Source organism: Hyaloscypha bicolor, assembly GCF_002865645.1.
Source record: "Hyaloscypha bicolor E unplaced genomic scaffold K444scaffold_142, whole genome shotgun sequence".
Lineage (NCBI taxonomy): Eukaryota > Fungi > Ascomycota > Leotiomycetes > Helotiales > Hyaloscyphaceae > Hyaloscypha > Hyaloscypha bicolor.
The window spans coordinates 971,803-998,759 of record NW_020194644.1 but is presented as its reverse complement, the minus strand read 5'-3'; the positions used below and the strand labels follow the sequence as shown (position 1 = coordinate 998,759).

The 26,957-nt window shown below is 42.9% G+C and overlaps 5 protein-coding genes across 5 annotated transcripts; 2 read left to right on the top strand and 3 right to left on the bottom strand.

The window, feature by feature from the left end:
* Positions 1-2,187: 2,187 nt before the first annotated feature.
* On the bottom strand, positions 2,188-3,912 carry K444DRAFT_599444 (alpha/beta-hydrolase; the record flags this gene model as incomplete). The annotated part of the gene is made up of 5 exons (XM_024878575.1): positions 2,188-2,523; positions 2,551-3,060; positions 3,108-3,171; positions 3,223-3,303; positions 3,356-3,912. 5 exons carry the CDS (start codon positions 3,910-3,912, stop codon positions 2,188-2,190), a joined length of 1,548 nt encoding a protein of 515 aa, XP_024730500.1.
* Positions 3,913-8,306: 4,394 nt separating this feature from the next.
* K444DRAFT_541419 (putative glycerol kinase) lies at positions 8,307-10,051 on the bottom strand (the record flags this gene model as incomplete). The annotated part of the gene is made up of 4 exons (XM_024875795.1): positions 8,307-8,549; positions 8,617-8,783; positions 8,834-9,822; positions 9,870-10,051. The coding sequence occupies 4 exons, from the start codon at positions 10,049-10,051 to the stop codon at positions 8,307-8,309; spliced, it is 1,581 nt and encodes a 526-aa protein (XP_024730499.1).
* A 2,655-nt stretch (positions 10,052-12,706) lies between these two features.
* On the top strand, positions 12,707-14,520 carry K444DRAFT_619114 (aquaporin). The gene is made up of 8 exons (XM_024881458.1): positions 12,707-13,074; positions 13,124-13,192; positions 13,249-13,282; positions 13,343-13,386; positions 13,438-13,526; positions 13,587-13,895; positions 13,968-14,108; positions 14,189-14,520. Exons 1-8 carry the CDS (start codon positions 12,806-12,808, stop codon positions 14,278-14,280), a joined length of 1,047 nt encoding a protein of 348 aa, XP_024730498.1. The 5' UTR covers positions 12,707-12,805; the 3' UTR covers positions 14,281-14,520.
* Positions 14,521-15,466: 946 nt separating this feature from the next.
* On the bottom strand, positions 15,467-17,023 carry K444DRAFT_700869 (uncharacterized protein; the record flags this gene model as incomplete). The annotated part of the gene is made up of 2 exons (XM_024888027.1): positions 15,467-16,284; positions 16,803-17,023. Coding segments are annotated over 2 exons (1,039 nt in total), but the record flags the coding sequence as incomplete, so codon positions are not given.
* Positions 17,024-21,131: 4,108 nt separating this feature from the next.
* K444DRAFT_700866 (uncharacterized protein) lies at positions 21,132-22,208 on the top strand (the record flags this gene model as incomplete). The annotated part of the gene is made up of 2 exons (XM_024888026.1): positions 21,132-21,874; positions 21,924-22,208. 2 exons carry the CDS (start codon positions 21,132-21,134, stop codon positions 22,201-22,203), a joined length of 1,023 nt encoding a protein of 340 aa, XP_024730496.1. The 3' UTR covers positions 22,204-22,208.
* Positions 22,209-26,957: the final 4,749 nt, after the last annotated feature.

The following is a 26,957-nucleotide window of genomic DNA, read 5'->3' as shown; positions in this document are numbered from 1 at the left end:
CTGTAATTTCTCTCTCAAAAGTCTTCCATGTTCTTCAACATCACAAAGTCCACGATCTGGCGCCGGGGCTTTTGGCAATCTCCCTTGAAACTGCAAAGTTTTCTAGTTGATCTGGAATAGATCGTGGTAACATTTATCCGCAATGCAGATTTTGGATACCAACGTCCTATTCACATCATAACACACTCTTCCATAATTTCTTAAGCAAGTTTTCCTTTGTCTTCATTACACTCCACGGGAAATTGAGGGAAGGTCGGGGAAAGAGTAGTTGCACCTAGTTTCCCTCGCAGATAGGAAATTCAAATAGGCCGTATTTCAAAACTCAGGTCGTGATTATGCTTGCATTGCTTTCTGACTTTATGCAATCCTTCCGCTACCCCGATCACACTACAGGAAGATCTCACAATTACTTCCAGGCTCTCATTCCTATCAAAGATTGGGTGGGGCAATCAAGTTGCCCGACTTTGCCGTACACCCAAACCAATTTGCTCTTTATGAACCAAAATCAATTGAGTAAAGAAGAGAGGTCGATTCCGCTCGGGTTATCCTATTATAGAGAGGAACAAAATATGATAATTTCCAGGTTATTATTTTACTCAAGCCATTATTTTACCCTTGCTTCAGTGTTTGCTTATACTTATTCAGTGTATGAATTTCCCCCCTTCACTCTCAGCATATGTTTCCCCGCTTCCAAATCTGCTTGAGATTGGCCTTTTCAACATAACAATAATAATAGATCGACACCTGCCTGAAACAAAACTCTAAATTCAACCACAAACCTCTGCCTTTGCAACTCAGTCTTCCTAGCCAAAGGAAAAAATCTGGGCAACCGAGACTTAAAATGTAAAGGCCTGTACTTGCACTCTCTGCATTTCTAAGTCAATACAACGTCACCTAGACTGCATTCCCGTTTCCTAACCAAAAGCGTAAATATAACAACCGCGCGTTTACTCTGTTTCTTGACCGGAATTTCGATACTTCCCAACCCACTGGCCCGTGTGGCCCCGAAAATGCCCCCTTTCCCAGCCAGCGGTCCCAAATCTGTTCCCACCATATTCCCTGACAGTTATTCTGGTCTGCCTGTCTTCATGCGTGGAATCTTTTTCTACAACTTCAGGATACTTTGTGCCGTCCTCGCATTTTGCCTAGGGCCCCGTGATCTATAAATAACCGTTTCCCTCTTGCCTTTATATCTTTTCTCTTTAGCTTCATACCCATATTCTCGCACATCTCCTTACTTGCCTTCTGACCCAGATTCTCACATTATCTCTCTATATATATCCTTGCACCCATATGCCCTCCCTCTTCGCCTCTCCCATTTCTCCCAGAAGGCCTTCTTTTTTCGTTTCTATTTCAGATATTCATATTCGCATTTGCACAGTTCTGCAAGCCATGAGCACTAAGTAGGCAAAAAGATATTAGAGAGGGCTAAATCCAGACGAGTAGATAGAGGCAGCCATAAGGGATAGGTTAGACAGGCGCTTATCTTCGCCTTCCTCTCTGCTTATTATTGATGCCCTTAATGAGTGCGACAATGAAGCCCACATTAAGATAATTCTGCAGCTCCGAGCTAAAACCCGATTCCTTCTCACCAGCAGACCTGAAATTTTAATTCTCTATGGCATGTTCCATATCCCATAATCTGAACACCAGGACTTTGTTCTCCAAAACATACCTCCGGCGATTATCAACCATGATATCTCCCTATTCCTGAAACACAATCAGGGGATAATTGGGCAGGAGTGGACCCTCGGATCGGGCTGGCCTGGCGAGCAGGCTCTAAGACAGTTGGTTCTATATGCTAGTGGACGCTTTATCTGGGCAGCAACGGCCTGTTGGTTCATCCGTGAAGGGAAGAGATTTGTTTACAAGAGACTGGATACAATTCTCAAAGGAAGCAGCAGCGCTACACCAGTAGCAGAGAAGCACTTCAACGAGATATATCTTGCCGACCTCGGGTACTATATCTATCCAGAATATACAGACGAAAAAAGGATGAGTTATGTGGCACGTTAAGAAATACGCTTGGAAGTCTAGTAGTCTTGCCCTCGCCTCTTTCGACGTTTTCATGGAGCAGATTACTACAGCTCCCAAAAGATGCTATTGATCAGACACTTGAAGATCTTGCAAAGGTCCTGTAAATAGCAGAAATAGTATTCAGCAAAAGCGTATTCAGTCGAAACATATTTATATTCCAAATCCCGCACAAGCGTTGTCAATCTCGCTCACACTCACCCTCTGTACAATTGTTCCATTCAACCCAAACACTAATGCACCGCCCTCCTTATAGCTTGGCCACTCAACTCCTTCTAGCCTGGCAGTCGGATCCTGCATTTGCATAAACACATTATTCTGCATAGACTCAGAAACTGCGACCTCCTCCGGCGTACTGCTCCCGCGAAAATCCCCATGCGTCCCAAAGACAGGCGGCAAGTCCGATAAGTGATACGCACCCAGCCACGGCCGAGGTGACACGTTGCTGAAGTTTCCAGCGTACTGAATGCGATACGTTGTTAGATTGAGCTTCGCACGCAGAACAGAAGTTTAGACTGCTGGACGGAGGAAGTATAGTAGGGTCGCAAAATCCACAACGGTCTGATTAGGCGGCTGCCCCACCGCAGACGAGCCAGGTGTCCCAGGGTAGGGAACGGCGACAACACCCTCGTTTGTTGTCGTGGAGACTATTGCCGGACGATCCGCAACGAGACCCTTTTCATACCTTTCCGTGTAGTTGGAGAATACAAGAACTTCGTCTGCAGTGGGGTTAAAGCGTAGAGGAGCCAGAGTTGGATCTACGAGGGTGAAGTTATCCATATATTGGCCGACAAAGTTCTGTAAATCGTCGCTAGGCACGGTACGCATGCAATCTAGTTCTTGGGATGAATCGAGTCCTGCACAGCCGAAATGAGTGGCGACAAAGGAGAAGTTTTTATGCCCTGAATCAGACACGACGATTGGCTGATAGGCGTTCCCGCTGGACATATAGAAGCTCGAGGCGATGGGGTCGTTGGGAAAGGCGAAGTTTTGGAAATCGACCGAATCTGCACCTGCGGACTGGCCCTGGGAACAGTCAGCGAGAAGTGCAGGGTCAAGCTATATCCACGTACCCAGAGCATGATTCTGCTCGGATTCCCTCTAAATGCTGCGATGTTGTCACGCACCCACTCGAGCCTGCTGCTGATTTAGCCATGCCCTCGGCTTGCAACTCTATCAGCTACTTACGCCATCCGCTGATCTAGCAGACCAATATTTTGTATTTCAAGCCCCGCGGCATCAGGGAAGCCCATGATATTCAAACGATAACTAGAAGAAAGCCAGAGACGTGTCCTAGTCCTAGCGGCAGTCTAGTACCGACTTGATAGTAACGACGATATGGGCCTGAGTCCGCTCGACCCAGTGATGTGGGAGCTGGTACGGAATGTTTATCCCGCCCGTTAAGAAGCCTCCCCCGGTGATGAACATGATCACCGGTAGATTGGAAACCTCGAGGCCAGCCGGGGTCCAGACAGCCAAGTACAGGCAGTCTTCCGATGTCTCGGCCGCAGACGCTCCAGCAGTAGTGCCTTGGCTATCCGTGAAGATCTGGAACTCGGGAACATCCTGTGATTGTACCGTAGGAACCCTGGACACATATTGGGGACATGAAGGTGGGAATGTGGTGGCATCGTAGGTGGAGCCGGAGTTCGAAGAGGGCTTGATTGGGGGAAGCCAGCGGCGGGATTCAGTGGGTGACAGCGCATAGGGCATTTTTAAAAATTGGCGGACGTGTGGGGCGATGTCAGTGATAATACCAGTGTATGTCCCTGAAACTGACGTCACCACGACCTCGTCGCATGGACCAAGAAATGGGAGCGAAAGCACATGGCTTGAAAAAAACGGAAGCAAGACAACGGAGAGGCGGAGGCATAACATTATAGCGGTACGCTCGCAGGCGCGAGGTGGCGGATCAACGACCTGTTGCTAAAAGCCATCTCAGCGCCCTCTTTTTATATTACTAGTAATCCACAGAGGCTACGTACTTGTAAGTGGAGCAGCCGAGCAAATTACCGGCATAAGAGATTATCACCCAGCTCTTATAAAGGTTGAGTAGTATTCGGCAGGGTTCTCGTTTTCGTATCCACATAAGGTTTTTTGCTCCGTACCTTAATCGTGCGTCAAGACTTGCACCAAAGCCCCTACATCCCTGTGGGTTTAGTGCGTATCAGCGATACGGTCTCTTTTTTCCCCCAACAAAAAGAATCTAGAATTTGAAATAACCTTACAAAGTAATAAAAGATCTTTAAACAAAAAATTATACAGAGGTGCGCCCGATAATTACGCAATTTTTGACTTCTTTCAATTTTGAGAAATTGAGGAAGTAATTACAAGGCATGGCAGTATTGCTATAATAAGACCATATCACTGATCTGCACTAAACCTGCAGGGACGTAGGGGCTTTGGTGCAAGTCCTGACGCACAATTACTTACAGAGAAAATTGATATGTATGCTTAAAGCTGAACGTTCATTTTCAGGAGGGGCGAGCGCTTACTAAGTTAGAGGTACCAAGTTAATTTAAGCTGGATTGATTAGCGTTCTGGGATTAGCTAGAGAAGCTCCATCTTATTGCCTCATATGCCTATAAACCAGCATAAAGCTTAACAGAGCAAGAAGCTTAGATTTATCCTTAGCAAGAGATAAAGCTTGCATTAGCGAAGATGATGTGAGATCCATAGCCTTAGCTCGAATCATCGCCCCATTAATATATCTTTTTGACAAGCTCTGGTGGATCGTCACCTGATCATAGTGGATATTCTTATGTGATTATGGTATGCACTTAACACCTATACGCTAAGCGATGCTTAGTGCGTATCAGAGGTATAAATGCTGTAATTATACTCAGACATCCTTTTTCTTTCTCTCCTTAGCATCGTATTCTTGTAAATACAACTCCTCCTACAAAGACTCTTTATTGCGCGAGGCTCCACCTCGTAGAGCTGTCACGCCATTGGCAAGTACCTCCCATTCTAAGCGAAACCGCCAATCAAAGTGCACGTGTATGAGGCTTCAATTCTAGTGATAGGAAGGAAGAAAGGCTGGTCTTGATGCCCATAACCGTCTGATGGCGTCTGCCTTCCTTGGAGGGCGTCTGCAAACGAGAACGAGAACAAGAACGAGGCCAATAAGAAGGGGGCTTGTCTCCACTGTCATGCAAACCTGAACAGTTGAGTCACCGTGCAGGGACCAACCATGACTCTCTGTCACATTATATTGTAAGGTGCCAGAAGTGTTTGGCCTGGCATCTGCACGACGAGCTTATTCGTGGGATATGAGGCAAATGCGTCAACCCTCAAAGAGTCTTTGTCGTAATCGCACAGAACGCACTCTCATTGGACGTTGGAAGGATGAGGATAAAAATAAACGTCCCATTACTGGGGTCATTAGCGAGCTAGAGGACCAAACACAGAAGCGAGTTTTAATTTCGCAATCTTTAAAAATTAATTAAAATAGAACCACTTAGCTCTTTTGCTCAAACTTAAGTAATTCGAAATACTCTCTATTAACATAGTATACTTTTAAAGGGGGGTGGAGCGTGGTCTATGTTGTCGGGTCGACCTCTGCGCAAGATAGTGCTTGCACTTCTCGTGTATTGGGCCGATATTTGATGAGGATGGTCGTTTCCTCGTAGCAGGACATGGTTCCTAATCATCGTCGTCCAATTCAGGATTGTTATATTAGCTCATTGCTGCAATTATTGCTATAGCTCAACAACTTGTCCTGACTTGGCTCTAGAGATGGATTATGGTAGGCTAACTCTACGCCTTTATTCTTCTTGCTAGATAGGAGAGTATTGCAAACTACTCCGGTTGTTATCGCTGCTATTGTATCTTCTTTTACTTCTTGCTGTGGGTTGCTTGCTATTCTTGTTGTTGTTATCGTAGCCTTTATTTTCTTGCTTTTTCTCTATTCTCTCAGTTAAGATATTGGAAAGTAGTCGATTAGGAGCACGTTTAAGGCTCCCTCCTCGGGCTAATTGCTTAAACCAGCAGGTTCTTTACATCATAGGCCCCGCGGTCTGTGTACAATATATTATAAAAGCACACAACTCATATCCTTTTGAACTCTAGTAGATTCTACCTGATACGAAGGAAAAGGAGGATCGAGTACTTGTTATTGATAATAGGGCAGACTGCCCTTTATCTCAGATTTCGGAACATCGGGAGTTGAACTAGGTTCTGAGGAGAAGTTTCCATAACGCTTGATCGTATTGACATGCGCCGAGCTTTGTAAAATCAGTAGTATTAGCAACAAGAAGCTTATTGACAGCAACCCACTTAAGCCCATTATTGCTACTCCCCTTTTTGAGAGCTTCTCTTGGCCAATGGCTTCTCCAACCCATAGCATGACTTTCTGCGATCGCTCGGACGAGAACAAAGCTTCCACGTTTTAAATATGGGAGCTTGGGTGAAGTGAAGCTGCTTGGGAAACTGTATAATGATACGCCTGTACGGTACAATGCTTCAGTTACTGATTTTATAATTGACAAAAATGTGGGGTCAAGCTACCGAAGCATGATTAGTTTTGGAAGCCGAGGTCTCTCGAGAATCGCCCAGCAGGTGACTCAAATTTGAGTGCATGACAACCTAGCGGCGTTCAAAGACCCTCCTTCGCGCGTGATAGGAGGAGTGGTATGGCAAGGAGTCAAGGACTCGTCATCTAAGATCCAGTAATTTTCTAAAAGAGCGATCTAGGATTTGCCTAACAGTTCTCTTGTAGTAAGCTGCTACGTCCGGTGAAACTATTTTCACCTCCTGCGGGGAATGGAGGGCCGTCCAACTCAAATGCCAATATAATCCCTCAAACTTGAGGTTGAAAGTGTTCATCATCGACACCGCACCGTGTACATGACATATGCTGAACAAGAATGAGTCTTCCCGGCTAGTGCATTCGTTGAAATTTAATTGTCATTTGGAAGAAAGTTCAAGATCGCAGAGCTATATATAAGGGTCCGCAGGGCCGTACTTCATTGTACGTTGATACAGAAGTGTCTCTTTAAAAGTGACAACCGCCCAAAGCCCTGGCAACAGCACTTTATTTGACAATGCCACAACCAATATGGGACAACCTACCCAAATTCCGAATTTTATTTCCGTAATCCAAGTCTCGTGAGAATGGAAGACGGCTATCCCCCCTTGGCGCCAGCTGTAGTTTGGCCATGGTTTGCACATCTTGAATCAGTAGCCCATTTTCCCAGTGCTTCGACCATAAGGAAATAGTATGGGAAATAGAAATACGTACTGTTTTATAGCCTCTCCAATGTAAGGTGGAGCAGGCTGGTAGAGGTAAAGGGTGACATATAATGAATACGAGTGTGCCTCTAGAGAGCATCTTTTACCAGCACTAGCGCCTTAAATCGGATATTCTAGGAATTTGCAGGGAAATTCGTATAAGACTGTTGGTGCTTAAGATTTCTCCAGTTAAATTGCTCAATTATAGGAAATTGGTTCAATGCCTATCCACCCTTGGCTGATCCGTCTTCCTTCCCCTATATTTATAATCTCCATTGCCCTCTATCAAACCGTCTCCAGCACCAAAATTTCTCTATTTATAAGCGGAAATTGGCACTAAGCATTAACAATGAGATAGCACCTGAGAGCAACGGTATGTCGGCGGCAAGAAAAATCGAAACTGCAATCTAAAGTCCTTCGGCGTCTTGACGCAGCTGAGAAATGCCCGCAACCGGTCTACAAAGAGGAATGCCTTTCGACACGCCACTAGGCTACTCACATCCACTGACGGGCTCGAAGAGGCCAGAGTCTTCCGAGTTTCTTGTTCAGATTGTGCCACTTCATTTGTGATACAAATACCATTAGTGGGGGAATGCTGGACTGAGAAGGTCTCAATGAAGGCGAAGGAGCGGAGACCGTGGATCACCGGGCTTTACTGGATAGCCGTCCTTTATATATATAGCGCTCGGAAAACGAATAACTCATAGTTCGATTTTTCGACATACCTTTTTTTTCGATTCTTAGGATGACCGCATGATGTTGAGGCTCCGGATTTGGCGAGGAAAGGAGGACGCCTCTTGCATCTGATTGGTGGAATTTCATTCATCTCACGACACACCACACAACATCACCCATACCCCCACGGAAAATGAAGGAACGATATCGAATTGCGCCGCCTCCGTAAAATGGTATATGTACACACACACACTCTCTCTCTCTCTCCTCTTCCTCCCTACCTCTCCCCCGTTCCCTCCCCCGCACGCAACCCACACTCCCCCTTACCAAACCCAACTTCACTTCACAGCTTCGTTCAAACCAGCTCACTCATTTGCCCACCCCCTACACATCTCAACCGCCTTCTCCCACCTCCCGAACTTCTTTTCCCTCTCCTCCTTGTTAATCTTCGGCTCAAACGTCTTCACACCAGCAATGTTAACGTTCTTGAGCTCGTCAAAGGACTGCCAGACGCCGATGGCAAAGCCGGCTGCGATGGCGGCGCCAAGGGCGGTGGTCTCGAGCATGCGGGGTCGCTCGACGGGGATTCCGATTAGGTCTGCTTGCGTCTGCGTGATGTCAGCTTTGGCAGAAAAGAGACTTTGGGATTAAAGAAGGGGGGAGAGAGGAACCTACCTGCATGCAGAGATCTGAGTTCGTCATTCCGCCATCGACTGCCAACTCAGCAAGGGGCCTTCCACTGTCTTTGGCCATGGCGTCAAGGATGGCTTTGGTTTGGAAGCAGGTTGCTTCAAGTGTTGCGCGCGCGACGTGGCCTTTTTGGGTGTAGGCTGTGATACCGACTTTTCGCTGTCAGTTTGAGCTGCAAGATTGGGAAGTAGAAAGGGCTTACAGATCGTCCCACGCGCATCATCATACCAGTACGGAGCAAAGAGCCCACTGAATGCCGTCACGAATGTGACACCACCATTATCCTCGACCGTTTCCGCAAGGACGCTGATCTCACTGCTCGAGTCAATGAAGCCGAAATTATTTTGAAGGAATTTGATCGAGGAACCGGCGACGGCGATACTGCCTTCAAGGGCGTACTGGGGCTTCCCATCGAAATCATAGGCGACGGTCGTGAGGAGACCGTGCGTGGAGATAACCGGCTTGTCACCGACGTGGTAGAGTAAAAAACAGCCTGTACCGTAGGTGTTCTTGGCTCTCCCTGGGGAGAAACCTTTTTGGCCGACGAGGGCCGCGGATTGATCGCCGAGACAGCCTGCGATCGGGATGCCCTTGAGAATGCCAGTGGTGAGAGTACCGTATGCCTTTGAGTCTGAAGAACGGACGATCTTTGGGAGCTTCAGCTTGGCCATGTCGAAGCGGAAGAAATCGAGGAGCTGTTCGTCGTATTTGAGGGTGTGGATGTTCATGAACATGCTTCTAGAAGCATTGCTGGGATCTGTGACGAAGACGTTTGCTTTTGGACCCCCGTTCAAGCGGTAGACAGCCCATGCATCTATTGTGCCGAAAGCGAGTCTGCCTTTTTCATACGCTTCTGACACCTTGGGAACATTCTCGATCATCCATAAGAGCTTGCCAACTGAGGGGTATGTGGATAGTGGGAGACCGCAGAGATCTTGGAGCTTGTCTGCCCCAAGTCGAGCTTTAAGTTTTCGTACGAGATTTTGATGTCTGGTATCGGTCCAGACAATCGCATTGTAAAGAGGCTCGCCGGTTTCGTTATCCCAAACGACGGTTGTTTCTCGTTGGTTAGTGATGCCAACGGCTTTGATTGATCTGGCTGAGTGGCCTTGGGTCTCAAAGGTCTTCACGGCACCTTCAATGCAATCTTCAATGGAAGTGATGATTTCAAGCGGGTCATGTTCATGCCATCTAATTTCGTTCAGTATTATGCAGCAAATTTTCAAACGGTGCCTTACCCTGGGTGAGGATAGTATTGCTTGAACTCAATCTGGTGCGAAGCAACTGGCTCTCCCTCTCGATTGAAGATCAAAAACCTCGTGCTTGTGGTTCCTTGATCAATTGATCCAACATACGAATCATGGGGAGCTACGAGGACGGGAGAGTCCGAATTGTCTGATTTATCTGACAAGACCGACATTGTGCAAAGGGGTGATGGTGAGATAAAGGCTGGGCAAGAAGAATGAGCTTCAAGAGAGGTTTATGATGCAGAAGCGAGAGGAAGGAAGGGACGCTCCGCAAGAAAACTGAAGCTCTGAAAGAAGTTTATTAGGAGGGAAGCTCTCCGATCCGGGGACTCCACAACTCATCACTGTCACCCAAACCCTGGAAACCATGCATGTGATGGTCCAGCCTTCCCAAGACGGGCATGCCGTAAACTTTCAAGAAGCATGCGAGCTCTACACTAGAAATGGAGATTGGCCGAAGCTAGCAGCAGCAGATGGCGAAACCTGACAGGTTGGCTAAGCCTAGTGTAGCCAGAGCATTGGGTGAAGCTATACGATCTCGTGTGTAAGAGGTAATCAGCTTGGGACATCTTCTTGGCGAGATGTCGGTCGCAGGAATACACGGGGGAAGGGCAGGGGGTTGGTGGTACCGACGGTTCGTGTATGCGGAATCGAGTCCGTAGTGTGGATTCCCGAGAAGTCGTGGACTAGAGTGCCTCCTTTGGGTAGTCACAAACCTGGTACCTGCTGGGAAAAGCTCGAGTTCTGACGGTGCATACACCTTGCTGGTGACGGGAGGGGCGAACTGGGTGAGAAACATACGACACTCCTTGTCTGGATGCGTCCAATGGGATCAAAACTTCGGACGCATCCAGAACTAGGGCACATCCGGACCCCACTTCACGCAGCGTGCGCACTTGGCAATTGCGTCAACGAATATAAATATGGAAAAGAGGGTAAGTGGTTCACTGCCGGGGGGGCGATTGCAGATGTGGACTGAGATGAGATGGAGCGGGGGGTTGTGAGCAAAACCCGCCAGACAGCGGAAGTCTCGGTCGCTCGGCTGGGCGCTTGCTGCAGTGCCTCTCTTGGTGCGGGGTCGAGCCAGTCGCACGCAGAACTCTGGGGGTGGTTAGTGCTCGATCGAGAACAATTTTGGACTTGGGCCTGGAGAGGTAGTTTGCGATAGCTCTGGAGATGGGTGGATGTTGGAGTCCTGCAGAAGGCTCGACGTTGAAAGGAGTTGCGCCTAGGCTCGAAGAGGAAAAGGCCGCCCCTTTCTAGTCCCAGCCATCGCAAGCCACATCTCGGCTCATCAAGCCACATTATGTCCAAATTCAACATCCTTATTTCCACCGCAACAACAATATCGAGACCGCCCCCTCAAACCGCCTCCAGACTCTGCACACTGCATGATGAGGGGTAAGGGGACTTGCAGGTGGGGTGCAAGGTGCATCGCGCTCAGCTACCGCCGTTCTCCTCGCTCTCAATCCCTGATCCTGCTGCCTGCACCTTCGGTCAGTCCGGGATGCTCGGCGTCTCGGTCCAAACACGGCGGCTGGTAGGGGCTCTGCTAGTTGCAGCAGCTCGAGTAGCACAGCGCCATACTCGCACCATCAGCTTTGGTGGAACTCACTAGTCTCCATGCCCTCCAACGGCTGCCGGGGAGCGGGGGAGCCGGAAGATGGCGATCACCAAAACACCCAGTCAGGGAGTCAGTGCTCACTGAACCCCTCACCCCTCATCCCGCACCCGTCACGAACCATCGTTATGTTATTGCTGCGCTTTATGGTCCGTTTCTTTTCGTCTCTTTGAAATCAAGCTGTGGTCCAATTGGCCAATGCTTTATCAGATTAATTCGCTACTTGCTTTCTCTATGAGCCCTATGTGCTCGTGCGACGTGTGACAAGAATCACAAGATACTCGGCCCAGCGGCTGAAAGTAGCACTTCTTATCAAACTTCGTCACGGCGTCTGCGGGAGGATGCAACCATCAGATTGTCGTTGATCGCGGGGTCGGCTCAGCATTCGTCTGATTGGTTTAGTTGAGCATCCGAGGTTCCCTTGGGTACTTGCGCCGCGCAATGCAGTGGAAAACCTTAATAAGTCTAGGCCTGACTCGAGGCCTGCTACTGCTCCATGGTAAGGCCACAGTTCAAAGAGATTTGAAGGATTACTCGGTATTATTGTGGATCTGCACTCGCACGCTGGTGACTGTCCATAGGGAAGTTGCATGAGCCGTTCCTGAAGAGCTGTGTATGAGGATAAGGGAACCGTCTGAAGCCACTCGTCACATGGCCGTGATCCACAGTTCCCCTGAATTTCTGAGCACATCACTCGAAATTGGTATTTATCCAAATCCCCATTCTTCCTCACACCGAGACCCCCTATTTGGATAATACTCCGCCTTCTGAAAGCTGAGCATCATGCATCTCGGCCGCTAGAACTCTCGCGAATGGCTAGTTGGGACCGGCTTGTCGAAGAGCGGAACAGCGCCGGCGACTACCCCTCAAGTAGTCTCGATGTTCGACTCAGGAATGAGCCCATGGCGACTGTGCTCTTATCAGTTTGAGTTCACACCTACAGTAGCCTTATCTCGTAGTCGATTTGACCTGTCAACACGAGTAGGGCGCTACCAAGTGCCAAGTGGTCTCGAAGGTATCCTGCATCGCCTGGCCCAAGTTCCTTAACCGGATCTCGGGGACAGTCCGTTCTTGACCAAGTGCGGGTGGCGAGAAGATTAGTGGAGGTGCTCACGGAGCTGTTGCTCCCCAAGAGAAAGTCGGAAAGTCAGCTTGCTTCTATTGGCCTAGCATCATTATACCATTCATTTCCTGGGTGTGATATAAAGATTCTGGGACGTCGATCCCAGATCTGTTGCCTTTGTCTGTACCTTACGTCGTCCTTGGTGTAACTTCACCTTTTCTCTTTTTATTTTTACTTCACAATATGTCTGAAGAAAAGATAATAAAACCCGGACCCTCGAGTCCAGCCATTTCTCACGATGAGCACGCAAAACACCTCAATGCCGAAGGAAGCTCCTCCGACTCGGAACGCAAACCGTACGAGGAGCACGGTCCAGGAATTGACCACCACATTCCACAGGATGAAGTCGTACAAGCCGAGCCAGAGCTCTGGTGGAGCAGAACTCGCCACGTTCTCCGCGAGCCTCTCGCGGAATTCTTTGGTGTCTTCATACTGATTCTGTTCGGTGATGGGTGAGCCCTGAATCCTCACTATTTCTACCAATGACTAACATTGTCCCAGTGTCGTCGCTCAGGTGGTTCTCAGTGGCGGAGAGAAGGGATCATATCAATCGATTTCATGGGGTTGGGGGTACGTTTCGTCATCCGAACATCCCATAAACAAGGGGTTGCTAACACGGGGATTAGTCTTGGTGTTATGCTGGGTGTCTATACCGCAGGAGTAAGCATTTCTATCCCCTCCCCGGACCATCCGATGGGCCGAATCACTAACCGAGAACAGGTCAGCGGAGCTCATCTGAACCCCGCGGTCACGTTTGCAAACTGGTTAGTTCCAATCCATTCACTTGAGACATGCAAACAAACTGAGAGGAGCAGTGTGTACCGCAAGTTTCCGTGGAAGAAATGGCCTGGATATGCAGTTGCCCAAGTCCTTGGCGCAATGTGCGCCGCAGCCGTCGTCTACGGTACGTCACTCCCTCCTCTGCCCTTCCCTCTCTTTTTCTCTTTACTCATCCCCCTCACAGGAAACTACAAATCCGCAATCGACGTTTACGAAGGCGGGCCCGGCATCCGAACCGTCCCCGGCTTCTCCAACCACAGCACTGCCGGAATCTTCTGCACCTACCCCGCCTCCTTCATGACACGCACCGGGCAATTCTTCTCCGAGTTCATCGCATCAACCATACTAATGTTCCTTATCTATGCGTTGCAGGATAATGGGAATCTGGGCGCAGCGAATTTAACACCCTTGATGTTATTTTTTGTTATTTTTGGGATTGGCGCTTGTTTTGGGTGGGAGACGGGGTATGCTATCAATTTGGCTAGGGACTTCGGTAAATCCCTCATGAACCCACAGGGATGAAGAAAGGAGGTGAAGTTGGGATGTGAGCTAACGAGATAAATAGGTCCGAGGTTGGTATCATACATGCTCGGCTACGGCCACGAAGTGTGGAGCGCGGGTAACTACTATTTTTGGATTCCGATGGTGGCACCGTTCTGCGGGTGCACGTTTGGCGGGTGGCTTTATGATATGTTCATCTTCACAGGTGGTTACGCCTCCCCTTGCTTATGTTATTTATATTGTGTGAGGTCAAGGGGGAGAGATGCTGACAAATGATATTAACAGGCGAGAGTCCGATTAATACGCCTTGGATGGGGTGGAAGCGGATATTGAGGCCAGGGAGTGGGAAGAGCAAGAAGATTGAGAGCCATGTTTGACAGGCTGATGATAAAAGAGTGCGAGAACAGTGACAGTTCAAGAGTAGATGGCAGGGTAGCATCCTGGTGGAGTGGCGTTGGCTTGTGTGGTTGCCTTGGGAGCTGAAAATACGAGAGTGGCGTGGATGATCCATGATTGATGCTTGACAAAAAAACGGTGGTTACGGCGTTATAGTCGGGTTCTCACTAGAAGAAAATACCCGTTCCAAATTTTCAAATAGGTAGCTTACTGATATCGTCAACCTCTCGTGATTGTCTAGATCTAAGTCCTCCTCGCCTTTTCGGCACCTGCCAGCTCGGGCTTTGTACATTTGTTACCGGAGCACCGACTTTGCAGCCCTGCAGTGCCTATGTATACGTTCTCTCTCAGTATTGTTCACCAAGATGGGCGCAGATAACCTCTAATTGCTGGGTACTTCATGTCCGCGAGATGTCAAGGATCATTTGCAGTCGTAAAGAATATGTTAGAATAGCCACAGCCTGTCCTCGCATTACTTTTAGTCTACCAGTAAACGCATTGTGTGGAATTTTCAAAATTACATGATAACAAAGCCAAACTTTGCAATTAAAGCAATTCGGTATCATACTTGGGTTTCAAAAGCCATATGCAATCCCTCCAATCCCATTCAAAACCTCTTGCTAATTTCATGGTTAGCATGAAGGTCTATGTCAACTTCTTATGAAGTGGGAGAGACAGGATGTCCCAGTGTGTCTCCCAAAATTGGGTCTTGAGCTTTGCCATGATGACGAATGTTGTTGAGCCGCGGTTTGGGGAGTTTGACGAGGTTCTATAGCAGATGAAAGGAGTAGTGTGAAGCCGGAGATGGGTTCACCGTGTCCCGAGGGCCTGCCTTAGGCACACGGTTTGCCCTTGATGAATTTGCTTGAAAATGGGCATTTATAAGATGCGGCTAGTAGAGGTGAGGCGCAGTTTGCCGCATGTATTGTCCCAGATGCGCCCAACACTTTAAACGTTTCCAACAACAACAAAATCTCCAAACCCATTGAGTATAGCAATATGGCTCCGAGCCATATGATGATCTCAGCTACCAAGTGGGATGGAATTCAATAATCAAGGAAGATGCAAACTTTTGAAGTGTCTAAGGTAGGTATGTACAAAAATGTTTTAATCAACCCCCATTACCACCCCCAAACTCACAGATACCAGGATTTAAATGATGAAGGTAGTGTTTGCTTGCAGATCGCGTGAGCTGGAACCGAGGGAAAAGGTGTGTGCCGCTGGCAATCGCCCACTTTTGCCCTGAGATGTCCCGGTAACTGATATCACGACGATGAAGGCTGAACGAAATATCGGCAGTCTGGCCAGGTGTAATATTGAACTTCTCAAATCCTCTCAAGCCACGGACTAGCTGATCAGCTTCATCTAGGAAGCTCAGGTACAATTGAGCGACTTCGGCACCGATCAAGGATCCAGTATTTTGCACGGTGGTGTTTACCGAGACCATTTCATCGTAGAAGTCGACTCGGTCACCGAAACCAAGCTGTCCAGTTGGATTTGTAGAAGCCAGAGATAAGCTATTGGTAATTGCAGTCGTGACTTCTCCGTAGCTGAATGTAGTGTAGCTGAGACCGTGACCGAGTGGAAATCGTAGCTCAATGTCCTCCTTATCAAGCCAGCGGTAATCGACATATACACCCTCAGAGAAAGGGCATTCAATTTCCATGCAGACTGAAGTAGGATAATCGGATGCGTTCTTGGCAATGGTATGGATCCATTTTCCGCTCAGGTTGACATCGCCATAGAGACTATCAGCGATAATGTTTCCGGACTCCTGACCAAAGAGGCCCGAGTAGATAAGTGCTGTGGTGTTGCCGTTTTCGATCCAAGCCTCGAGAGCTCGAGAACTAGAAACGTGGACTACGGCGATGGTATTGTTGCAGTTCTCGGCAACGGTGAGAACCAAGTTGTCCTGGTCAGTGTTGGAAAGTTCGCTTCGATCAGCACCCTCTTCCGACCATGAATTGATGAAACGAGGCAAACGGCTGATTGGGATGCATATTCGGTCAGCGAACGAGGGACACCGGTACCGCCTCCAATTCCGAATGTTTGACCGTTGCTCGTGCTGGTGTATGCTGACAGCGTTAGCTTAAGTCTTGATGAGAAGGTGGTGAGCTCACTGTTGTTCATGATCCACCAGATTATAGAGTCGTCATTCGTAGATCGCCGTGTAGGAGACTGGAAAGGGTGACGAGGTAAGGAAGAGAAAGTTGACCAGAGCCACCACCACTGACCGGATGACCTTGGAAGATATTGGCATCTGTACCTTGGACACTCCATGCCAAGTTGGGACGTATGCCAGAACTAGAAATGTTATTCATAGGACGAAGGCAGATACTCACCAGCCATAGCTGGACCCGCGTAAACACGGTATCCCTTCGTCCGGTGAGACATTACTGGCGTGGGCGGGGGCTCTGGCTTGGCTGGCGGGGCATAAAATTATGTGGCTTCAGGAATTTTATTGGGTGCCATAGCTGTGGCTGATACACTAGTAATTACTCACCCGACGAAGGGATAGGGAATCGGGTGAGGCTTGTTAAGTGGAAGACCACCGCCACTAGTGTTATCATTCTTAAGGAGACCAATACCATCGCCACCAATCTTTCGAATAAGAGAGCTGTGGTTTCCACGAACATTGCGGTAGGTATTATAGTTAGTGGAAGCAGGCATGTCCGATGTATTAAGGCCAACGAAATAGTAAGGTAGAACAGAGCGAATAGCCATTGCCCAGACATCGATCGCATCTTCTCGGGGCCACATCTAAATTTCGTGTAGATTTTTTTCGTCCATGTTGGAAGATAGACAGAGCTGCTCGAACCCATGCTGCCAGTTCGGTTGCACTCTTACTCGTAATGTAGGAAATGTCGCCTACCTATGATAACTCCGGCTGCATTTTGTGCCTTGATACCAGTAGATGCTGCTACCCCTGAGAGGAACGGGTCAGGAGAGAAAGCTTAGTTTTAATGACCACCTAACCCTTGGTAAGTAGTAATATTTCAACATGATGTAATCTATATTTTCATACCTTTCGGCACACGGCGGAGAGGGCCGAGCAAGGCACTATTCATAGCGTTGTAACTAGTCGCGAAGGATTCCTCCCCAATAGTTTGGAACTGAGAAGCGCTGCAATCAATCTCGGTCCCAAGTCGTCGGGTTGGCATTGCCTATGGGAAACACAGAACAAATATATAGAAGTTGAGGCCAGATATACTATCGGTGTTTCTGTATGCATCCCAGGAGGAATTGTCACTTGTGAAGCTGGAAGCAATAACTATGGCAATCTTTTGTATGTTGTTCAAGGGGAGACGAATGTTTTGGCTCTTTGGTAGGCTTTAGCCGCGATATCGAGGTTGATTGTTTCCGAATGTTAAGAGGTATTCCTTATTCAGGGGCTGGGGATACTCACGATAGCCGCCGTCAAGGAATGCGGTGGTACAGTCGGTCCGACCCAAACACAACAAAAAAAAATAAAAACCACTATAATACTAATTAATATAAATCTTATTAATTAAAACTATACTATATATACTAGGAATTAATTCTATGGTCTCAAAATTATAATATCTTTATTATTAAGGAAGTTATAATATATATAATTAAGCAAGCAAATATTTTTGCACTTTATATAGTTATTTTTTTACTTTAGTTATTACATAACTGCCCCCCCCCAGATTAACCGCTCTTCCATAATTATATTAATATCTTAATAACTATAAACCTAATTAAGTGCCCTTTTTGAATACTTCTAATAGCTACCTCTATAAGCCTTTAGAAGCGCAAGCGAGCTAATTCAACTCTTAATTCAATTATAATTCTTACCCTAGCTAAAGAAGCTATAATCCAAATAACTCTTAATAAACGGTATAAGAAACCCTCTACTATAGAGGACGATTCTAATAGTTTAGATATTAAATAAAGTAATAAATTAGAGCTTAAAGATTTAATTCTCTTTTAGGTTTAGTAGAAGCTTATTATTAGTAGTAATAAGATAATTATTTTAGAGAAGCCTATATTCGTATAATAAGAGTAAAGACTTATAATATAGACTAGTAAGTTTCTTATCTTTATATTATAATATAAGTATACTAATACTATTTCTAGCTTCTAGAGGCTTATATATCTTCAAATTAATAAAGAAATTAGCAAAGCTATTAAGAACTTAATAAAAATATATATATAATTAGAAGGCAAAGATACTCAAGTTACTAGGCTCAAAACCCCTATAATTATATTATCTTTTAAATAAAAGAAGCTATAATTCGGTATTATTAAGAGACTAATTAATATTTCTAGAAATATATAATTAAGAAAAGAATAAAGATTTAAGGATAAAGATAATAGAATAAACGAGCTACTTTTAGATACCCTTATTAGAAACGCTTATAGAGATAATAAAGCTCTAGATATATGAATAACTTATTAGGAAGTTCTTAATAATATAAATATAAAGCTAATATAAATAAAAGACTTATATACTTTATATATAGTTACTAACTTATACTTACTCTAGTAATATATCTAATAGCTCCTAAAACTAGGGCAGTATTAACTAGGCAGAATTAATATATTACTCTTAATAGCTTCTAGTAATTACTACTTTAATAATAGAAAGATACTAGCTCGGTAAATTAGAGAGTTATTTAATTACTATTAATAGTAGCATGGCATTTTACTAGAGGCTAGAAATAATAAAAGAAATAGTACCTCTTATCTAGATAATAAAAATATTTTTCTAGTCTACCAAACTTAGTTAATTAATTAAGAGCTTGGAATAATATTACTAAACGATTTCCTAAATACTATTAATTAAAAGATTTTACCTTAATTATTATTAATAATTAAAAGGCTAATTGCTTATAGTATAGCTTACTTATAGCTTCCTAGGCTCGGCTTTTATTACTATAAGACTAAGAAAGGGCTTTATATAAATAGATATAAATAACCTAATATAATTTAGTATTATTAAGAGATATTTTTACTATTAATAAACAAGCTTTTATTATATATAATCTAGTATAAGGAAAATAAAGCTAGTATATGGCATATAATTTAATCTTTACTTCTAATTAGAGTTTGGGTATATATAATATACTTTTATAATAAGAGCTATTTCTATAATTTTAATTATAAAAAGAGTCTCTAGCTAATAGATAGTTAGTAAAAAATACCAGGAAAAAATAAAGAGAGACTAATTCATGATTCTAAATTTATAGGGCCTAAGGGGCATATTAGGGTACTAAATAATAAAGGCATTTTTATTCCGGATAACCCTGATTTAGATACCTATTAAATTATATATCCAGGCTTAAATAGAGACCCCTAATAGGATATAAAATAGCTACTAGTACAGGTTACTAGGACGCTTAATATATTTAAATAAAAGCACCCAAATTATATAGCTATTCTAATATTTAATTAGTTTTCTATATATACTTTATATAGTAAAGATATACTAAATACTTTTAGTATAAACAAGATACCAGGAGAAATTAAAAAGAGTAATATTAAGCCCTATAAGAAAAATATATATTTCCTACTAGAATATATAATTCCGGAATTATAGGGCACTATATAAGTTCTTTAGTAACTTAATTCAAATAGAAAAAAAGAGCCTAAGGGCATGAAATAGATTCTTATTAAGCGAGGATATAATATACCTAGCTTAAGATTTAAGTATCCAAAGAGTACTAAATATATTATATCCCTTAAATATCTTTCTGCTATTAAATAAATATACTATTTAGCTCGTATACTCTCGAATTACAAAGACTTTTTAAAGAAAAAGAATCAAATTAAAGAGCTTATTATAAAGCAGGGATATAAGGCTATATTTCTACCAAAGTTCTATTACGAAATTAACCTAATTAAGATATACTAGAAATATAGCAAAACTCGATTTCGTTAAGTAAAGAAGATTAGCTTTCCAGATACTAAGGTTAAAGTAGTAAAGATATTTAAAGCTTATTTAATTAAGACTATATAAAGGTTTTGCAACTATATATTTCACTAGATAGATATATATTAGAAGAGATTAAGTATTAAATAAGCTACTTAGTATATAAAGAAACAAAAATACTATAGAATAATATCTAAAAAAGTAATAAATAAATAAGATAATATATAAAAGAAAGGGAAAGAAGGTAGCTAAATAAGAAGCTAGGTTTATAGATTTAGTTTAGCTAAAAGTAAGCTTGAAACCTATATAATTATAGCCCTACTATATATATAATATATATAGTACTAGAAAAAGCTATATTTAGTACTTGGGAAGGTTCTATTAAGCTTATAGGGCTTAATTATTATTATTCTATTAATAATAAGGCTAGTAAAATACCCTAATCTCTCCCTAAAGTCCGGGCTCACGTGACCTTAGCAAGCAAATATTTTTGCGCTTTATATAGTCAAAAATCAATTAAGTAAAAAGAGTCGGTATACTTTAGGCCTTAATTATTAATAAATCACGAATTATATTAAAAATCCAATTAATAGGTATTTTTCGCCTGCTTCTATTCTATAATCATATTACTTAGTATAAATTAATGAAGGTTGTAGTTGAAAAGTTATTATGGGCGTAAAAGAGCGACCGTTTTGTCGTGTTTGGGTCGGACCGACTGTATTCCTGGAGAAAGCCTCCAGGTGGTTAAATTGTCTGATCTGGCCTGCTCAAGGTCGTTGTCGACGGTTCCTATGGGGTGATGTCCAGGAGGGGCTACTTCATCTGTGCGATCCGCGAGGATGTTCACATGTCAACGTTCGATCAACCAGACTTCACAGTGTAACAGGCTGCTGGGATCAAACGCTGGGCCAAATTTTCAACCGCGCTTGCTGCTTCATGAACGCGGACTCGGACGTTGCCAAGTATACTGCCAAAAAGCCCCATCAGCCCGCCCTGAACGAGGACTACATCCAAACAGACATCCAAACCCTCAAAGCATTCCTTCTGCTTACAACCGACGTATGTCGAGGTTGTGAGACTGAGGATGCGGTGACATTACTAGAAATTCAACGTTCTCGTGGTCTAGTGACTCTTCATCTCCCAACATCGGGTCCGATGCCGACCAACACACAACTTACTAAATTCGAAATCGATCGAATTATCGAGGGATACCCACCATTCTACCGGGAACAATTTGAAACTACTGGAGGCGTCATACTCCCTTTTCCGACAAAACATAGCGGCCATATACAGCGAGGGGCGTGGGTGCTAAGTGTTGGGATGACAACAAGTAGTGGGCCGACACCGTGCTTGTATAATATGCCACGAATCAGCCACGAAAAGCCTAACATATACTGGAGAGGGACCTATGTTTTGACGGCTTTTAATATGATCGATCGGACTTTGGCTCAACTGAAAGCTTATGAGGAGCGCCATGGTGGTCATTTTCGATCGAATCCAACCAGCCACGCATGGTGTCAAGACGCTTTGACATGTTTTGACATGATCATGACATCCGAGTATTCGTCGCAGCCATGGGCTCTAAAGAAAGAGCAAGTCGAAGTATCCGACCTATTCAAGTCGATCATGGGCGACTGTTCCTGTTATCGCACATGTATTAGGGATTCAGACCACTCGGTGTAAGTTGGTATGTTGCAATTTGATACTTGCTTTATTAATAGTTTCAAGTGCGTGTGGCCGAAATCAACACAAAAAGAAAGACCCAGCAAAGGCTCTTAATCAGGAGCAATGTATTGCTGCTCTTGAGTTATTCAACAACTATCAGCATACGGAGCGAAATCTGCAAATCATTTGGCCAGTGCTGCCGGAAGTCTTGCAGAGTGTAGTTCTTGGGATGTCTGAGGTGGAACAATACTTTTCGTACAGGGGTCAAAAACTTGAACTTCCAAGGGATGTTGCAGAACAACGATACATTTACATTAGACGATGCTCTAAAGATAGGTATTAATTGAGAGGGATATCTTTATAACACCTTAATGTTTGTTTTCCTGGTAGTATGTCTCAAGTGGCCAGCGCCTGGGCTTAGACACAGCTCAGCTCCGTCTTAGATCTGCTCAAGTGTATTCGCTCTATTCAATTTCAAGATCTTATCAACTATTTATATCGACTTAATCTTATAATAAACAGATCCGCGTTTAGGTAATGATTGGTTTTTAAAGATCGGGAGTAGTTAGAAAACAAGCTTACTTCGTGGAAGACAAAGAGGTACTGATTTTCAATGTCACAAGTCAAAGTTGTATATCTTAACGCTTATCTATATATTCTACTCTTCTCCCCTCGACTCTTAAGATGCTCAAATTCTACGTCTTGGAATCTTTCTGAAATTTCAAAATACTATATTCGACGAAAAAAGGTGAGACAAAAGTCCAACCCCGACTTTGGACATTGAAACTAAGTGCCGCTTTTACTTTCCGCAGTAGGCTTGCTTTGGTGGTGTGCAACATCGTGAAGCGAATTTTGTGGCTGTGCCTGTCGTGCAATGTCTTCTCAGCACTATCCCTTCGTCTGGCAAGAAGTGGTCCGTACTAGCAGGGGGGCCTGGCTCAGGGCGAAAAGGCGATAAATGACTAATAAGTTTCTACCGTAAGTAAAGGCACGCCTTTTCGCCCTGAGCCAGGCCCCCCTGCTAGTACGGACCACTTCTTGCCAGACGAAGGGATAGATATAAAATCCAGTGGGCCCCTGCAAAACCCCCTATTAAGCTCGCGTAGGATTCCCAAACCAGGGTCGTTCGCCCAAAGTAGTAGTTTTTGACCTCAACTCTTTTTAAATACATGTAAGCACCCTTTCAGGGCAGCCCTGGAAGGGTGGTAATGCAAAGAGAGAATTATTTTGGCCCTCCTGACCTCCCACGTTCCTAAATAATTGATTCTCTGGGGGTTTCCATTAAATGCCTTATTTCTTGTTTGCTATCTAGCGGCCCTGCTCGCGCACTCGCTTTTTTAGATATGACGCACGTCCACTGCTCCTCTCTAGGGTATGCCTTTCGCTAAGCCTTGCGAATAGCTTCATTTTCTATACTTATAACTCTACCTAAATATAAATATGCTCCGTATATGAATGCGCTCCGCACGTAGTTGCGCGCCTCCGGCGCGCGACTGGGTGCCTCTAGCCTATAAGGTTAGGTAAGCCCCCAGTATTAGTAGAGATAAGCTTTAGAACTCCCGGAATTACAGTCGGTCCGATCCAAAAGCGACAAAACAAAAAAAAAACCACCACAGTACTAATTGATATAAATCGTATTAATTAAAACTATACTATATACTATAGGAATTAATTCTATGTTCTCAAAATTATAATATCTTTATTATTAAGGAAGTTATAATGCACGTGATTAAGCGAGCAAATATATTGGCGTTTTATATGGTCGTTTTTTTACTTTGGTTGTTACGTGACTGCCCCCCTAAGTTGACCGCTCTTCTATAATTATATTAATACCTTAATAACCACAAACCTAATTAAGTGCCCCTTTTATATACTTCTAATAGCTACCTCTATAAGGCTTCAGAAACGCAAGCAAGCTAATTTAACTCTTGATTTAATTATAGTTCTCACCCTAGCTAAAGAAGCTGTAATCCAAGCGACTATTAACGAATGGTATGGGAAACCCTCTAATATAGAGGATAATTCTGATAATTCAGATATTGAACCAAGTAATAAAGTAGAGCTTAAAGATTCGATACTCTTTTGGGTTTAGCGGAAGCTTTTTATTAGTAGTAATAAGACGATTATTTTGGAGAAGCCTATATTCATATAGTAAGAGTAAAGACTTATAGAATAGACTAGTAAGTTTCATATTTTATTTTCTTATTTTTATATTATAATATAAGTATACTAATATTATTTCTAGCTTTCAGAGGCTCCTATTTCTCTAAAATAATAAAGGAATTAGTAAAGCTATTAAGAACTTAATAAAGATATATATATAATTAGAAGGCAAAAGATACTCAAGTTATAGAATAATCTAGTAGGCTTAAGACTCCTATAATTATACTACCCCTTAAATAAAAGAAGCTATAATTCGATATTATTAGGAGACTAATTAATATCTTTAGGGATATATAATTAAGGGAAGAGCAAAGGCTTAAAAATAAAGATAATAGAACTAATAAGCTACTTTTAAATGCCCTTATTTGGAATACTTGCGGAGATAATAAAGCTCTAGATATACGAATAACTTACTAAGAAGTCCTTAATAATATAGATATTAAGTTAGCTTAAACCAAAGAGCTATATACTCTATATATAATTACTGACTTATACTTACTCTGGTAATATACTCAATAGCTTCTAAAGCTAGGGCAATATTAACTTGGAAAAGTTAATATATTACTCTTAGTAGCTTCTAGTAATTATTACTTTAATAATAGAAAGATACTAGCTCGGCGAATTAGGGGGCTATTTAATTACTATTAATAGTGGCATGGCATTCTATAGGAAACTAGGAGTAGTAAAAGAGCTAGTACCTCCTATCTGGATAATAAGGATATTTTTTTAGCTTGCCGTACTTGGTTAATTAATTAAAAGCTTGGAATAATATTACTAAACGATTTCCTAAATGCCATTAATTAGGAGATTTTATCCCGATTATTATTAATAATAGAAAAGCCTATTACTTGTAGTATAGCTTACTTATGGCTCTCTAGACTCGGCTTTTATTACCATAAGACTAAGAAAGGGCTTTATATGGATAGATACGAATGCCCTAATATAATTTAGTATTATTAAGAGGTGTTTTTACTATTAATAAAGAAGCTTTTATTATATATAGTTTAATATAAGGAAGATAAAGCTAGTACGTAATATATAATTTAACCTCTATTTCTAATTAGAGTTCAGATATACGTAATATATTTCTATAATAAGAGTTATTTCTATAGGTATAACTATAAAAAGAGCCTCTGGCTAGTAAATAATTAGTAAAAAATGCCCGGAAAGAATAAAGGAAGGCTAATTCATGATTCTGAATTCGTAGGCCCTAAAGAGCGTATTAGAGTACCAAATAATAAAGGCATTTTTATTCCGGATAATCCCGATTTGGATACCTGCAAAATTATATATCCAGGCTCAAATAGGGACCCCTAGTAGGATATAAAATAGCTACTAGTACAGATTACTAGAACGCTTAATATATTTGAATAGAAGCACTCAAACTATATAGCTATTCTAATATTTAATTAGTTCTCTATATATGCTTCGTATAGTAAAGGTATACTAAATGCCTTTAGTATAAATAAGGCACTAGGAGGGGTTAAAAAGGGTAATATTAAGGCCTATAGAAGGGATATATACTTTTTACTAGAGTATATAATTCCGGAATTATAGGGCACTATTCAAGTCCTTTAGTAACTTAATCCGAATAGAGAAAGAAAGCCTAAGGATATGGAATAGATTCTTATTAAGCAAGATTATAATATACCTGGCTTAAGATTTAAATATTCAAAGAGTACTAAGTATACTATATCCCTTAAATACCCTCCTGCTATCGAATAAACGTACTATTTAGCTTGTATACTATTAAATTACCAAGACTTCTTTAAAGAGAAGTCCCAAGTTAAAGAGCTTATTATAGATCGGGAATATAAGGCAGTATTTTTACCGAAGTTTTACTGCGAAATTAACCTAATTAAGATATACTAGGGATATAGCAAAACTCGATATTATTAAGTAAAGAAGGCTAGCTTCCCAGATACTAAAATTAAAATAATAGAGGCACTTGAATCTTATTTAATTAAGACTATATGAAGATTTTGTAACCATATATTCCGCTAGATAGATATATATCGGAAGGAATTAAGTATTAAACAAGCTACTTGGTATATACGGAAGTAAAAATACTATAGAATAATATCTAAAAAAGTAATAGACAAATAGGATAATATATAAAAGTAAGGGAAAGAAGGTAGCTAAGTAATAAGTAAGGTTTATGGATTTAGTTCGGCCAAAAGTTAGCTTGAAACCCATATAATTAGGGCCCTACTATATATATAATATATATAATACTAGAAAAAGCTATATTTAGTATTTAGGAAGGTTTAATTAAGCTTATAGGGCTTAATTATTATTATTATATTAATAATAAGGCTAGTAAGATACTGCAATCTCTCTCTGAAGTCCGGGATTACGTAACCTTAGCAAGCAAATATATTAGCGTTTTATATAAGGAAAAATAAAAAAAAGTAAAAAGGGTCCGTATACTTTGAACCTCGATTATTAATAAACCACAAATTATATTAAAAATCTAATTAATAGGTATTTTTCGCCTGGTTCTACTCTATAATCGCATTACTTAGTATTAATTAATTGGGGTTGTGGTCAAAAAGTTATTATGGGCGTAAAAGAGCGACCGTTTTGTCGCTTTTGGATCGGACCGACTGTAGTATAATGGCTAGTTCCCTACAAATCAAAACATAAAAAAGCCAAAGCGCTGCCAACACAGCACAAGCCATTGAGTCCCATCTCCTAGCACTAGCTGGTGAACTTCTCATCGGAATAGTCGATCACGTCGAGTCCAAACACAACCGTTCTAGTGAACATTCTTTCCGTACATAACGAATTAAATGACGATGTTAATGAACTAATAAGCTCTCGCAAGTGACACATGATAAATGAGAGTGTGGACAACTAAATTAGTGGTTGAGCCTGTGCTGGAAGGAATAATAGACTAGCCAGGCTAGTGTACCACGAATTCAACAGATGCCA

What these genes read in the sequence shown, in the direction of transcription:
- K444DRAFT_619114 (XM_024881458.1), top strand. Translation starts at nt 12,806, where the DNA reads ATGTCTGAAGAAAAGATAATAAAACCCGGACCCTCGAGTCCAGCCATT. An exon ending in TCGATTTCATGGGGTTGGGG is followed by an intron (nt 13,193 to 13,248) that starts GTACGTTTCGTC and finishes CACGGGGATTAG; the next exon opens with TCTTGGTGTTATGCTGGGTG. An exon ending in TGGGTGTCTATACCGCAGGA is followed by an intron (nt 13,283 to 13,342) that starts GTAAGCATTTCT and finishes AACCGAGAACAG; the next exon opens with GTCAGCGGAGCTCATCTGAA.